General features: G+C 28.3%; 1 protein-coding gene across 1 annotated transcript; it reads right to left on the bottom strand.

The window, feature by feature from the left end:
* Positions 1-237: 237 nt before the first annotated feature.
* On the bottom strand, positions 238-1,365 carry LOC145111324 (uncharacterized). Its single transcript, XM_079047611.1, has 2 exons — positions 1,212-1,365; positions 238-1,124 (listed from the first exon to the last, which is right to left on the bottom strand). Exons 1-2 carry the CDS (start codon positions 1,363-1,365, stop codon positions 238-240), a joined length of 1,041 nt encoding a protein of 346 aa, XP_078903737.1.
* Between the last annotated feature and the right edge of the window lie 16,290 nt (positions 1,366-17,655).

The raw sequence follows: 17,655 nt of genomic DNA, 5'->3' as shown, positions 1-17,655 counted from the left end.
TACATCACAATAATACAATAGACACTTAATAATTATTCTACCGACACATCACAAATAATATAATAATTATCCTACCGACACTTTTATTTAATAACAATCCCTTCCACATTGAAAGGACACGTGTTTTCAATAATGTCTTCAATAATAATGACTTTTTACGTCATTGCTTGCGTTATTCCTCCCGCCTTCGAAAGGACATATATTTCTGAATGATGTGTGCTTTGGTCATTGCTGACGTTAGTCTTCCATGAAAGGAGTTTCTTCGATATTTTCTTTACAGTGACTACCATTATGTCGTGGTGCATGCATGATGTGTTTACAAAGTTGTTTCTTGAGATTAGCGGGTAATTCAGCTAGATGATGAGAAAGTTTTTCGAACGGTTGTTCGAAAGTTTCAATTGCTTTTAATGCTTCTGGAGTGATTTCACTGTCTGTTAGAGAATAGATAACGAAAGTTTTACTGGCATAATTCACTCTGACTCTTGATTTTTGATCTCTTCCGTTGCCTATGCGAGAAGATGCTAGATAGACACCGGCTAGTGCAAAAATTAGATGATCTTGTGTTGGTGTTTCATGAGGTAGATCATCTTTTGTTGGTTTCGAGCCATTACTTATTCCCATATTTGCAAAAGTGATGCTTGGAATAAGTAATTGAGAATCTTCATCAAAAATTGGATAACTTGAGTGCATCTTGATAAATAATCCTCGTTCTTGTTTCGCAAATCGTGTTTTATAGTTTCTGATTATGGTTTGTACAGCGGATGGAAATTCATTGATGCAGTGGAGATTGGTGCCTTCTAAATAAATGGTGTCAATAAATCCATGGATAAAATAATCCCATAAAGTCATAGGATCTGATAAATCAGCTAGAAAAACTGCTTTGGGGTCTGGACGCCTGGCTACTGGATAAAAGCCCATCAGAGAATGAACTTCGGTGTATTGAATGAGACTATCCCATAGTTTAGCAAATTTTTGAGTAGTTGGTTTTTTCATGGCTTCTTTTTCTTTGGTTGATGGAATGGCTTCAAGGGCAATATTTGTGTTTAATTGGTTAAGAGACTTTGGGATGGATACAGGTTTTTGTGGGGTAAAGCTGGATATGGGTTTTTGTGGTGTAAGGAGAACTGTTTTTGAACATTCGACATTATCTTTTATGACTGCTTTGTATGCTTCGTTGTATGCGGCTTCTGCTTTATTTTTTGTTTTGTAACTTTTGTGAATGACATTTTTTCCAAGAATATATGAGTTGGCAATTCCCCAATCGTCATATATTCCTTTGTTTTCTCCATTGAAAATCACATACCATTTCTTTGTGTTTTTATGATCGGCTTGAAGTGGTGGATATTCTTCTTGGTTTGGTGTCATAGGTTGTTTTTCTGTTTTATGTGGCTGACTATCATCGGATGATATTTCTTGAATCTCTTCTTTTTGTTGCTTTGTTGTTGAGCTGCTAGCTGCCTCTTCTTTAGGTACTGAATGGGATGATAAAATTTGTAATGTTTGATTTGCTTCATGATTGCTTCCATTTCAATATATCTGCTGATTGAGTATTTGCGTCTCTTGGGTACCTGCATGATTGCTCAAATTTGTTTGCTTTTAATGATGATATGAAAATTTTCATATCGATGTATGCTTTTGGTGATATATTCATATCACTGTATGCTTTTGGTGATATTTTCATATCACTGTATACTTTATCATTGTTTACTTCAGATGGTATTTTCATACCATTGTATGCTTTAGGAATGTATATTTCGGATATGTTAGATATGAGGTTTCCCTCAAGTTCTAATCCCAATAATAGTTTTTCCATAGGATTATGTATCTGCATCTGAATCAGAATTAGTTGTATATGCATAAATATCTATGTCTGAATCTATATTTGAATCTTCTATGGGTTCATATCCAAGATCATATGCAATTTTTAATAGATTTGTTTCTTTTTCTTTTTTATTCTTTTTTGGACATTCAATAGCTTTGTGTCCGTCTTCTTGACATATCCAACATTTACAATCTTTTTTATTCGATGGGCAATAATTTGTTTTAGATTGATACTTTTGTTTATATTGTTTTCTATTTCGAAAATATTTTCTTTCTCCTTGTTTATAATATTCTTTATATTTAGGTTTATAAGTTTGTTTTTTCCAAATTTTCTTTTTATATTGTTGTTTTTTATTATCTTTACAACCATATTGATTAACTTTATTAGAAAGGATATCACAACATAAATCAATTTTTGCGTCTTGTGTTGTTTTTTGTTCTAAACATTTTTTCTGCATCCATGCTTTTAATATACTTATTCGTGCTCTTAAAGTATCTGCAATTTTATTTTGTTGTAATGCTTCTTGGAAATCTTTTATTACACTTTGGCTTACTAATGATGATAATTTTTGATAAAACATATCTAATGCTACCTTTTTTCTAGTGGAATCTAAATTATAATAATGTTCAGAATATTCGCATATAAACGGATCTAGATAACACATATTACAAATTCGTAGATTAGTTAAATGCCATAATGATTCTAATTGAAAAGCTTCTTGTGATACTTTATCTTCAATTTGTTTTCCTATGAATTCCTGAATAAGATGACTTAATACATTTTTAAATGTTTCCATAGCATCAGTAGTAGCTATCATCATTGTTTCGGTTTCATCAAGAGATGAGAGAAAACGATATGCGTTACCTTGTGTTTTATGAATGATATAATTAAGAAAATGTGTTGGGTGTAAATTTCTTAATTCTTCAGTTAACTGAATTTGTACTCCCATTTTATTACTCCATTCTTGAATTTTTGCTTCAGGATTTTGATCACAATCAATAAAAAGAATATCTGAATTTGTTGGAAATGTAAATAATTTAGGTATGTATTGAGGAGGTATTTTTTTCCCATTTATTTTGTTTAATTTTAACCATTCCTTGTCTATATAAAAAATTTTCTTCTAATGAACGTGGTCTATAAATATATTGACTTTGATAATCATCTTCAACATATGATTGTTTTCGTTTTAATCCAAAAATGTTTTGTGGATTTCTATATGGATTTGAATAAGGATTTTCATCATCTGAAGAAAAATCATATATTACTTCTCCGTCATTATTATTTGAATTATTTTCTATTTCTATATTGTTTTCTTGAATTTCGGATGGAATTTCTAATGCTGCAAATAATTTAGGTAATGTTTCTATTTTTTCTTGTAAAGTTTCCATATTAATAAATTGTGTGTATTTTGTAAATGAAATCTTTAGTTTCTTTTTACTAGTGGAGTAGTTATTATTAATGATTTTTCTATTTTTTGAAACATATTTAACAAATTAATTTTGTTATCTTATCTTCAAGGTTTTTTATTTGTTCTTGTTTCCAATTTATACTATTATTTATTATATGTATTGCTTCAATATTGGATATACAATTAATTATTGATATGTTAGAATCTATTTTTAAATTTAAAAGAAATTTTTTAGATTGTTTCAATGTTTTACGAAAATTTTTTAATTCTTGTTTATTTGTATCTAGACTTGAAAAACTCATGATTATAACTTTATAACAACAATAATTTAATTTTGTTTTTGGATTAAAGTTACGATTAAAATTTATAGCTTTTTAAAAATGATAGTGATAGTAGAGTTTATTATGACTATTAATTTTATGATGATTATGATGATAAGATATAACGATGAATATTCATATTCGTAATAATATTTATGCATGACAAACAAAGATGAGTATGATAAGTAATAACATTTATAATGATATTAAAACCTTCTTACGACAATTATTTCAATTGTTATTGATTTTTAATAACGATGACTTTTGAATATGAGTATTTATGAACAGATATGTAAAATGATAAATATTCATTATCATGTTTATAATGCTGCATATGCATATATTCTTATGAACGAAAGATTGAATATGCAAAATAATAATAAGAACGTTACTTGGCTCTGATACCAAAATTTCATATGACAGAATTAATAAAAAGATTATGATAAAATTATACCTGAATGATGCGTCGTGATGGATTGACGATGGATGGTTTATATTATATGAATGATTATATGAATATATTTGGATAGGGCTCTGCTATTCAGAAATAGAACGACTATTTCAACAGAGGAAGAACTTTGAGATCAACTCAAGTCTTAAACACTCAAACTTAACTTGTTTATTTCTTATGGGCAAAGACCCTATTTATAGGCTCAAAGGATCCGGTTACATTATTGAGTTGCAATCGTTTGATTGCAATATGACACACATATTTACATTATAGCCCCCTAGACTATTGAGGGACTAACACTTTATGTTACATCACAATAATACAATAGACACTTAATAATTATTCTACCGACACATCACAAATAATACAGCCGACACTTTTATAAATATATAAATAGAACTAATAATCCCTTCCACATTGAAATGTGTCTTCAATAATGTCTTCAATAATAATGGCTTTTTACGTCATTGCTTGCGTCATTTCTCCCGCCTTCGAAAGGACAGATATTTTTGAAAAAGGTTTGCTTATGTCATGGCTGATGTCCACTTTGCCCCCCCCCCATCCCCCCCTGCTAATCCGTTTCAAAAATTACACCAACCTTCTACACTCTATTACATTCCGTCTATATCTCATTACATTCCACCTTTTTTTTTTGTCTTCCATTTCAAATGGATTCCAATCATAGGAAATCCAAAAAACAGGTTCAACCCCAATAAGAAACCGTTGAGCCGAAGACGGTTCACAAGATTATTCACAATCAATTACCGAAACCCAAATGCCAAATTTTCTCAATACCAACAATAACAACACCAACAACAAATTCGAGTGCAACAAACCTATAGCCAATTTGGACTCTCTCAAGAGTACCCCCAAATATAGTCCATTCCCACAACATTAAACTTCATAATCCATCCCCGAAACACCTTTCCCATATTACGTTCCTGACACATAACATTTTTGTGAGACTAAAAACAACGAATCCTCCAACGAAACACAACCCATCCTTGAAAACCAAAACAATGATTCACACGATGGGTAAAACGGAGTCCAAGGTCAAAAAGAGAATAAGTGGTGTTGTTGAAGGATTTTATCAGTTGTTCGAAAGAAGATTATTAAAATCATCAACGAAGCGGATTCAGTTTGACAGCGAGTTTTGGAGCACTTTTGTTCGCAACTTTGTGGTACGAATCATACTAGAAGTTAGTTGAACTCCGAATGGAACTATTTATAGTGGAAAGTCAACAAGTTCAGTTGCATCTATAAGAAAAAGTGCAACATGCATTCTAGCGTTAGAGTAGACATCGCCGTTTTAAAAACGAACAACATTGTGTATTGCAAACTCTACGGATCGAAATCCTTTTTGCATTCAAAAGCATGAGATATTTTAAAGAAACTCAATAAATGGATATATGTAATGGGTGACAACCCCCCTCCCATATTCTTCATTAAAAAGAACAAAAATATCATACTCCAACAAATACACAACCTCATTGGATGCTAATTTTTCGACTCACTTGAACGAGGAAGCTGATGAATTTGAAGGTGGAGAGGACACTGCTGAGTTTCCTTCTAAAGAACCATAGTCAGCGCCGCAACAACAACCACGAAACACAAAAAGGAAGAAACCGTATCCCCATCCAAATCTAATATTCATCTTCATATCTATATCATACTATACTTATAAATGAGACATTTTTTCTATCACCACAATTATTTGAAACTTCCATGTATATCATCTTCTTTATAATAATGATTCCATAATATCTATTAAAACCTACACAACTTTTCACTAGCATCTAATTAACAACTACCACTCAATAGTTTTTTAACTTATGATATTTAATGGTTCTTATGACACCAATTGATTAACATTGAGATATATATAGTTCACAATGGTAGATTTTTATTAGAATGGTTTAAAGAGTTGTGTGAGTGGTTGATAGGTAGATTAGAAACTCTATACAAAAAGATTGTCGATGGAGAGCATAAATAATAATAAAGAGGAAGATGACCATGAGAAGGAAATATGAAAGTTTATGGTAAGAAATATTGTTTCATTTTCTTCTTTCTTATTATCCAAATTTATATTGTATAATTATGATTTTGGTTGAAATTAAAAATATTATATATGAATATGCTCTAATCATTACCTCTAGATTCACATGAGCAACAAGACTACTTCACAACAATACAAAACAAGAATGGATACAACTAGCGTAGTGCATGTTTCTCGATTTTAAAATTTTGGTGGTTCAATTTATTTTAAAGTTTTGCATTTTCTTTTCATGAAATTTATAATCATGTTCGGGGGCGTCCCAAAAGGAAGCAATACAACTAACCGTCTAAAGTCTAAACCCAACGGTCCATGTCGTATAAATTATAATGAAGTTTGCAAGATGGTGCAAGTTAATGTTCATTCCACTTCAAATTGTATGACTAGACTTTTAAAAAGATTCATTGGGTGTAATTTCAAATATGTGACATCCCCATTTTCACGGCCAGAAAAGATCGATTTTGTTTATGCTTTATAAAAATCAGAGTACTTCTTTTAATAAAAATGTTGCAAAATTTGTTCCCAGAAAACATGATAAATAGGTTATCAAAGCATTTTCGAGGAAATGTATTTTTATTCATTTTCAAAACATTGGGATGTCATTGTCAATACAGAAACATAAGCATAAACAGAACTTACATTATTTACACTAGTGATCTACATCTCTTTTAAATCTCTCAGTGTAAAGTAGCTTCGTATCGACACCTGTGATACAAATAAGCTTGAGTGGGTCAGGTTGGGAAACCTGGTGAGTACATAGGGTTTTCAACCCACAATAATATAATTATTATGTTTAAACAACAAACAATCAACCCCATTTACCCATCCCCATTATCTTCCTTACTCTCAAGGATCTACCCTAAGAGTCATCTATTCGTTTATTTCGAAGTCCCTTGCTTCCAGGGTTATAAGACCGGCACTAAGTCCATAGCTGCCAATGCACTAATTCCATAGCTGCAAAATTTCATTCATCGGGTACTAAATCCATAGCTACCAGTGTAGGTACTAAGTCCATAGCTACCAACGTTTATCTAACAGGTACTAAGTCCATAGCTACCAGGTACTAAGTCCATAGCTAACACCTAACAAGTACTAAGTCCATAGCTACCTACGTTTACCTAATAGGTACTAAGTCCATAGCTACCATCGTTTGTCCAATAGGCACTAAGTCCATAGCTGTCGGTGTTTACTTATTGGGCACTAAGTTTATAGCTGCCAATGTTTACTCACATCATCTTTTATCTCTCATCATTCATCTACCCATGTTATACCCAACATATTTGTAGATATAAAATACGTATACAGTTTAAATCAGTTAAAACATGTATAAAAACGTTCATCCAGCATAGATAGCAAGTATACAGATAATATGCACACATAGCACGTAATTTATATTAAATACTTCATATCTATGTGTAAGATGAAAGTAACTATGCACTCACCTGAAAGGTGGTGAGTCGGAACTCGGACAACGCTTCGTTATCTCAAAACAATTTTCCCTTGACAAAACCTAGTATCAATACCACTAGGGTTTAGTCTAACGTTAACCGAGACTAATTAATAGTCTAGCTTTTATTATTATTATATAAGCGTTAAACAACACTATATAACTCATAATAATAGCCCAAATAATTATTATAAGGTCCTAATAACATTACTATATTAAAACATAAGCTATACTAAAGATAGGTTAGGCGTAGCGCACTTACAGCGGGTTTTTCTCAAAAACCGGGCTTCGCCGGAGCAGCGTTCTCGAGCCGAAAGGCTCCTTTCTCGGGACTCCGGGAGCCTCGGGGCTTCCTTCGGGTGCTAGGGAGGTTCCCTAGGCTTTTTGGGGGGTTTAGGGGCTAGAGAGAGGTTCTAGAGAGAGAAAGAATGGTTTGGAAAGGTGTGAAGAATGAGGGAACCCGACACCTCTATTTATAGGCTGGAAAACAGCTCTACTCGTTGAGTAGGTCCTCCTACTCGTCGAGTCCATGCCACATGTCACCTTCTGGTGGCTTGCCTTGGGGAGAAAGCCTTGGCCCATAATCAGCCACGTCACCCCTTTTACAACAGCACCCTGCCGACTTCTAAACCCCGTAACTTTCGCATACGAGCTCCGTTTTCGATGTTATTTTTTTCCACGCGTAGGTAAAAACAAGATCTACAACTTTCATTTAGACTCCATCGGCTAATTCCCGACTGATCTTAAATTTAACAGTAGGATGAGGTTAGACTGTTAAATGACCACGAAGAATTCGTAACTCCTTCATACGGACTCTATTTTCGTCTGTCTTTTTACCGTTGAGTTCCTATTAATGAGATCTTCAACTCTCATTTAGGTTGTGTAAGCCAAAAACCGCTCGAACTAAAATTCGAGTTTCGGGCCGTGCACTGCTATGCCAAATCTTAGAAAATTCATAACTTCCTCATACGAAGTCAGATTTGGGCGTTCTTTTTATGGATGTTCTCGGTTTAACATATACTACAACTTTTATTTAGATCACTAAGGCTAAAAAGTTATCTATTGTAAATTCACTATTTACGTCTCCCGGTGCCGTGCCGGTTTTGCCGAAAAACTTCGACGGGCCATAACTTCTTCGTTATAACACGGATTTCGGCGTTCTTTATATGTACGGAACCCTTGAGAGATATTCTACAACTTGGTTAAGATTATTTATTCTAAATAATCTTTTGTCGAAAAGTCGTTTTCGACCCCTATTATCTCTAAATTGACTAGCCCGGATCTACGGGCGTTACAAAATATGATGTAATAGAGTGCTTGTCGGCGTTTAATTTTATAGGTATTCATGTTGTATTGGATGTTCACAATCGCTTACATGGAAATGGTCCTATAGATGACAATTATGTAGTTGATAAAACTTATTAAAATTGATTTTGTTATATTCCATAAAAATGGAAAATTTTGAGTTGTTGATATATCATTACAGACTATTATTCATGATCTTTTTACACGAGACATTTATGATTTAACTGTAAGGTAATTAAAAGTGAAATAAGATTTAGCCATTGAAATTTGCACCTCTAATTTTATGTTATGCTAATGAAAAGCACAATGGCACGAGACTCTCATAAAATACAAATTGTTTAATTATTTTATAACTTATGTTTTATAATATCATATGAGGGCTAAAACTCATTTTGGGTTTTATAATTATTATTAGTCTGGTTAGAATCTATTACATAATATTTTGACATCAAATATAAAGATCTTTTATTTATAATTTTAATTTTTCCTTTAATTCGTTGTATTTACGTTATCAATAATTTATATGGTTAATTATTTTTTCATATGTTGTAATAGTCAATCAATTTATTCAGTAATAAAAAATTAGAACCCCAATATCGACAATTTTAGGAGTAGTTTTGGAATATTAAAAACCGACATAACATGTTCGAGGATCGGTTCCAATATTCTAGGGTCGTAAGTTCTAATTTTAATAGGTCTATATATAAAAAATGACCAAAAACCATAGATAAAATTATAAATTTCAACATATTTTAATCATATATTTGTTTTACTGCGCAACGCGTGGGAATACACTTAGTCATACTATATTATAAAGGAAACATTTTTTCTTTCACCACATTCATAGGAAACTCCCATGCATTTTTCCTTTCACCACATTCAATATTAAAAGAATATATTTACTTCTACTTATAAAGTTATATTTTTTAATTTTTTACATATTATACTTAATTTATTAGTTTTAACATATTATTGGATGTAAACCATTATCATTTTAAAACTACAACTTTTGAACAATTTGTATAAAATATTTAAATTATAAATTTAAATATAACACTACATGACCAACTTAAATATAAGTTTTAGTTTAAATTAAAAAACAAAAATAATATTTTGTAAATAGTTAAAAGTGATAAATTGTAGTGTCTTTCTAATAATGATTATAATTTGGTTAATAAGGTTAAATAAATATCAACCCTAAAGTGTAATCATAAATAAACTAAATTTCAATATTAAAGTAATATCTTTACTTCTACTTATAAAGTTATGTCTTTAACTTTTAACATATTATACTTAATTTATTAGATTTAATATGTTGTTGTATGTAAACAATTATCAATTTAAAGCTACAACTTTTGAACAGTTTGGACAAAATACTTAAACTGTTAATTTAAATATAAGATTACAGTGTCAACTTAAATATAAATTTCAGTTCCACTTAAAAAACTCAATGAATATTTTGTGAATAGTTAAAAGTGATAAATTGTAGTGTTAAATGCAAAAAATAAATAAATTATAATCTTAATTTAACTAAAATATTTCCTAAAGATATTTCTATAATCGTTAAAAATTTTCAAAAAAGCAGCTTAAATAACTTACAATAATAACAGTTAAGAATAACTCTATATAAATGATTATACTGTTACCTTTAAAATCAAAAAAACAATGTCTGATGTTTTAAATCATTATAATGATAAAAATTAAAACGTTAAGAAAATAGATTATAAAAAATTAATTAACAATAACAAAAACTATAAATAACATTAAACCATATATTATATTTAATTTTATTCATGAGTAATTCGCGGGTAAAGTCATTCAAACGGTTGAGATTATACATTTATAATAGATGTATATATTATCATATAAGTCTAAATAATCAATATATTATATCAATTTAGTATACAAATTATTTTATCAAATTTAATAACAACGTTATTGTTATATTTAAAAAACATATATTTTGTAAAGGAAACATTTTTCCTTTCACCACATTCATTTGAAACTCCCATGTAGTTTTCCTTTCATCATATTTATTTGAAACTCCCATGACTTTTCAATTTCTTTGTAATAATAATTGTAAGTCGGTTAATAATGTTAAATAAATATCAAACCTAAAGTGTAATCATATATAAACTAAATTTTAATATTAAAATAATATCTTTACTTCTACTTATAAAGTTATGTTGTTTGAATTTTAACATATTATACTTAATTTATTAGTTTTAATATATTGTTGGATGTAAACCATTATCATTTTAAAGATATAATTTTGGAACAATTTGTATAAAATACATAAATTTTTAATTTAAATATAAATTTTAGTTTAACTTAAACAACCCAACAAATATTTTGTAATTAGTTAAAAGTGATAAATTGTAGTTTCTTTCTAATAATGATTATAAGTTGGTTGATAAGGTTAAATAAATATTAACCCTAAAGTGTAATCATAAATAAACTAAATTTCAATTTTAAAATAATATCTTTACTTCTGCTTATAAAGTTATGTATTTAACTTTTAACATATTATACTTAATTTATTAGATTTAAAATGTTGTTGTATGTAAATCATTATCAGTTTAAATCTACAACTTTTGAACAGTTTGGACAAAATATTTTAATTGTTAATTTAAATATAATATTACAGTGTCAACTTAAATATAAATTTCAGTTCCACTTAAAAAACCAAAGAATATTTTGTAATAGTTAAAAGTGATAAATTGTAGTGATAAATGCAAAAACTAAATTGTAATCTCAATTTAACTAAAGTATTTCCTAAAGATATTTTTATAGTCGTTAAAAGTTTTCAAATAAGTAGCTTAAAATAACTTACAATAATAATAGTTAAAAATAACTCTATATAAATGATTATATTGTTACCTTTAAAATCAAAAAACAATGTTTGATGTTTTAAATAATTATGATGATAAAAATTAAAACATTAAGAAAATAATTTTTAAAAAATTAATTAACAATAACAACAACTATAAATAACATTAAACCATATATTATATTTAATTTTATTCATGTCTAACTCACGGGTAGAAGTCATTCAAACGTTTGAGATTATGCAGTTATAATAGATGTATATATTATTATATAATTCAAAATAATCAATATATTATATCAATTTAGTATACGAATTATTATTTCAAATTTAACAACAACGTTATTGTTATATTTAAAAAAACATACATTTGTAAAGACTTCAACTATATAGATGTTTCCGCGCGACACGCGGGCATTCGCCTATTCATACTATACTATAAAGGAAACATTTTTCCTTTCACCACATTCATTTAAAACTCTCATGCATTTTTTCTTTCACCACATTCATTTGAAACTTCCATGACTTTTCAATTTCTTTATAATAATGATTATAAGTTGGTTAATAAGGTTAAATAAATATCAAACCTAAAGTGTAATCATATATAAACTAAATTTCAATATTAAAAATATCTTTACTTCTATATATAAAAGTTATGTTTTTTAACTTTTAACATATTATACTTAATTTATTAATTTTAATATATTGTTGGATGTAAACCATTATCATTTTAAAGCTATAAATTTTGAACAATTTGCATAAAATACTTAAATTATTAATTTAAATATCATATTACATGGTCAACTTAAATATAAATTTTAGTTTAACTTAAACAACCCAAAAAATATTTTGTAAATAATTAAAAGTGATAAATTTTAATGTCTTTCTAATAATGATTATAATTTGGTTAACATTAATTTGCATAAAATACTTAAATTATTAATTTAAATATCATATTACATGGTCAACTTAAATATAAATTTTAGTTTAAGTTAAACAACCCAAAAAATATTTTGTAAATAATTAGAAATGATAAATTGTAATGTCTTTCTAATAATGATTATAATTTGATTGATAAGGTTAAATAAATATCAAAACTAAAGTGTAACCATAAATAAACTAAATTTTAATATTAAAATAATATATTTACTTCTACTTATAAAGTTATGACTTTAACTTTTAACATATTATACTTAATTTATTAAAGTTAATATGTTATTGTATGTAAACAATTATCAGTTTAAAGCTACAACTTTTGAACATTTTGGACAAAATACTTAAATTGTTAATTTAAATATATATTTCAGTATCAACTTAAATATAAATTTCAATTCCAATTAAAAAACCAATGAATATTTTGTAAATAGTTAAAAGTGATAAATTGTAGTGTTAAATGCAAAAACTAAATTGTAATCTCAATTTAACTAAAATATTTCCTAAAGATATTTTTATAATCGTTAAAAGTTTTCAAATAAGTAGCTTAAAATAACTTATAATAACAATAGTTCAAAATAACTCTATATAAATGATTATATTGTTACCTTTAAAATCAAAAAACAATGTTTGATGTTTTAAATAATTATAATGATAAAAATTAAACTAAATTTCAATATGAAAATAATATATTTACTTCTACTTATAAAGTTATGTCTTTAACTTTTAACATATTATACTTCATTTATTATATTTAATATGTTGTTGTATGTAAACCATTATCAATTTAAAGCTACAACTTTGGAACAGTTTGGACAAAATACTTAAACTGTTAATTTAAATATAAATTACAATGTCAACTCAAATATAAATTTCAGTTCCATTCAAAAAACCCAATGAATATTTTGTGAATAGTTAAAATGATAAATTGTAGTACTAAATGCAAAATCTAAATTATAATATCAATTTAACTAAAAATAACTCTATATAAATGATTATATTGTTACCTTTAAAATCAAAAAACAATGTTTGATGTTTTAAGTAATTATAATGATAGAAATTAAAACATTAATCAAATAAATTTTAAAAAATCAATTAACAACAACAACAACTATAAATAACATTAAACCATATATTATATTTAATTTTATTCATGTGTAACTCGCGGGTAGAAGTCATACAAACGATTGAGATTATACAATTATAATAGATGTATATATTATCATATAATTCAACGTAATCAATGCATTATATCAATTTAGTATACAAATTATTATATTAAATTTAACAACAACGTTATTCCTTTATTAAAAAAAACATATATTTGTAAAGACTTCAACAATATAGGTGTTTCTGCGCAACGCGCGAGCATTCGCCTAATATATTTATAAAAGATGCATATTTCAAAACACCACATTCATTTGAAACTTTCATGACCTTTTCAATTTCTTTCTAATAATAATTATAAATTGGTTACTAATCTTAAAGAAGTGCAAAAACTAAATTTTAATATTAAATTAACTAAACTTGAATATTAAACTAACATCTTTTACTTATCCTTATAAAACTATGTCTTTAACTTTTTATGAGTAACCCACGAGTATAACTCATTGAGACGATGAATATTATATAGTTTTAATAGATGTATACATTGTAATATCATTCAAAATAATCAATTTTTAATAATAACTTAGTATAAGAATTATTATATCAAAGTTAACAACCTTATTATTATAATTAACAAAAACATATATATTTATAAATATTTCAACTATATACTAATATTCTGCGCAACGCGCGAGTATTCACCTACTATTAATAAAAGAATAGTTTTAGGTTGCCACATGTCATTCTATTAAGTATTTGTATTTATTGTTTGCCACATGACATTTTTGTAGAGCTGATGGATATAATCATATCCCATAAAATTAGCTAATATTTAATTTTATATTTCAAAATTCCATATTATACTAAAAGATTCTCGGAAAGTATTTACATCATAATCAATAAATCCAGAAACTATTATTATCAAAAATTAAATTTGAAATCATACATATTTTTTTAATTTCTAACAAATAGTTTGTACATTAAATAGAACCAACTAAAATTTATAAAATAAAAAAAAATAATTAAATTTGAAATCATACATATTTTTTTAAGGATAATAAATTTATTTAGTGTATACATTTAGTCTTTTAAATAATATAAATATCATTTTGTATTTTATTAATATTTGTCTCTAACTAATTAATTGTTCTTTATTCAATTATTTTACTTTATGAACGTGGAACCCATAGGTTATAATCTAATGATGATATAAACACCTCGTGACTCGAATTAGTCATCTCACCCAAACAAACAATGAAGAGGCGGAGAGAAAAGAACAATACTGAACTAATAGTTGTGTATATTGGGTGAGAAAAGACAACAGAAAAAAAATACATGAAGAAGAGTTACAAAATCTGAAGGAAATACAATTTGAAAATGATTTGGAATTCTTTCTTGAGTCGCACCATCATTTGACGGCTGGATGTTGACTACGATGCTTGAAGAAAAGCAGGAATTAACACTTATTCATGGTTAGGAGATTTAGGTGTTGTTTATTTTTTGTTTGCAGATCTTCTTGACCTCTTCTGTCTGCGCCGTGCAGACATTACGCTTCACAGACTGTTTGTTTTTTTGAAGATTGCAAACCTAAAAAGGTATGCACATCCTCTTATTGTGGCAGATGTAGACCAGAGTCTTCAAACATCTTCTAGCCTAAAAAACACATATATATTATAGCTTTTTTTTTGATAACTTTATCTATGATAAAAAATTTGGAAAAAAAAGTTACAATACTTAAAAAAAAAAAGTTCGACGACACAATCATAACTACTTTTATGACAAATTTACAAATAAAAATTTAATTACAATAATGGTCGTTAGAGCTGTTTATATAGATATGAAAAAAAAATTGTAATATTGTCTTATATTTTATAAAACATTATTTAATGCAATATCATTCATTTCTTGGGATAAATATTTATGGTTAGTTTTTAATTGATTTAATTGAAAAGGTAAATGAAAATTTTGAAAATTTCATTTAAAATCAAAGTTTATTTCCATCCATTTTACGTGTTAAATTATTTTATCATTAATTACAATGTTTAGGTATATCTTTGCGACCAAAGTTTGTTGATTTTTATCAAATATATACGTTAATTCGTACCATTTTATTTTCATTTTTTATACAATAATACATAAAAGTCGATCTACATTTGTTAATTATCAATAATAAAGTCATAAAATTATTGAAAAACTTTTTAAAGTTTTTTTTTAAAAAAAAAATCGGTTTAATTAGATTTTAGTTTATTATAGCAGTCTGCAGATGTTAAAAAAACAAACAATCTTCTTCTTTCAGACTGCAAACGTTTGATCCACCTCTTCTACTGCAGAGGTCTGTAGATATGGTCCGCAGACTGCAAATATTTTGTCTAAGAAAAAACAAACAACACCTTAGATTTCGTTTAGAATTTTAATTGTCATTTTAAGATTTCAATTAATGTTTTAGAATTTTAATTATCATTTTTGGGATTTCAAATATCATTTAGGATTTCAATTATCATTTTAGGATTTTAAATCGACATTTGTAGTAGTCTGTTTTTTTTAATGAAATGTTATGTTTAGTATGTTCTTGTTTATTTATTTTTCTTGTTTTTAATAAATGTTTTAATATTTTTCTAAATGAAAATTATGTGAGTTGGGAAAAATGGATTTCTTGTGTTTGGGGTTAAAAAAAATGAAAGTGATAAGAGAAAAAAAATGATGATGCAGCCAGCTCATAGATGATAAAAAAGTAGGAAGGATTGACAAAGACCCACTCCTTCCACCCATAAGGTCTTCCGGTATACTCCTCATCAAATGTACAAGGAGCTTCTAGGTCAGTACACAACGCAACCACAAATCGCCACATGTTGTGCCAGGGTGGAGTGAATGAGAAAAGAACAAAAAAAGAAGAGAGTGAACAAGAAGGCTGCAAGAGAGAAAAAAGAAGATGATTCGGGATACTCAAATGTAGTGATGACCACAATCCATCATGACCACGACAATCACGATGTACTAGGATGGTGTGTACGCTCGAGGTGACCTGCCACCATGGCCACAAACTCATTTCGTTGCGAGTATATCAGTGTTTCTAAAGTAAGAAGTGTAACGCCCAGAAATTCAGGCTACACATAATAAGTAATAATGATTAAAATTAAATCATTGATTAGGATAATCTATAGTCGTGAGCGCTACAGACTATATAATGCAAGTTTCGTATTAAGGAAAAATAGAAAAAATCAGCCGAATCGTCCGTAAGTCGTAAATATAAGTGCACCAAAACATATATATTATTATATTTTTAGAAAGTACATGTCGTCCCGATCTCGGAGATATAAATTTCGCAAAAATCCATTAATAAAGATATAAAAGTCAGCCGCGCATAATGAATGCGTGACATTAAAATATACGAAGAGAATGGTTGACTTTTGGGTAAAGTTACCAAAATAAAAGTCATAGTACTCTTTAAGATATGAATTTTGGTAAAAGGAACACCAAAATCGGAGTTCGTACGAGAGAGTTATGATTTTTGCAAAATCATTAAATCATATACAACTAATGGCTAAAAATAAATTCAGAATTAGCCAATGAAGCCTAAAGGAAAGTTGTAGTACTCGTCAAGAGCTACGCATGAAAAAAAAATAACATAAAAAACAGAGTCCGTATGAAGAAGTTATGGAATTTACAAAATCTGTGATTTGTGCCCCGCGCAATGCACGCCGAGTACGCGACGCACGCTTCTAGAAGGTGAAAACGCGGAGCATGGAGAGGCCGACATGTGGCACAAAGTGGCTAGGGAGACGTAGCCTTAAAATGTGCGACATGCACCCTTTTTGCACGCCGTGCACCCCAAAAATGGCTATAAATAGGCTGCAATGCCCCACTTCATTCCTCACACCTCTTCCATTCATTCCTCTCGAGTTGCTTTCGATTTTAGTCCGTTTTATCTTACTTTTAGCGTTTGGCGAAGCCCTGCGACCCCTGAAGTAGTAGTAGTTAGCGA

The sequence above is a fragment of the Lactuca virosa genome, chromosome 5 (genome assembly GCF_052849685.1).
Source record: "Lactuca virosa cultivar CGN04683 chromosome 5, Lactuca_virosa_CGN04683_v6, whole genome shotgun sequence".
Classification (NCBI taxonomy): Eukaryota; Viridiplantae; Streptophyta; class Magnoliopsida; order Asterales; family Asteraceae; genus Lactuca; species Lactuca virosa.
This window is presented reverse-complemented; position numbering and strand designations above follow the sequence as displayed.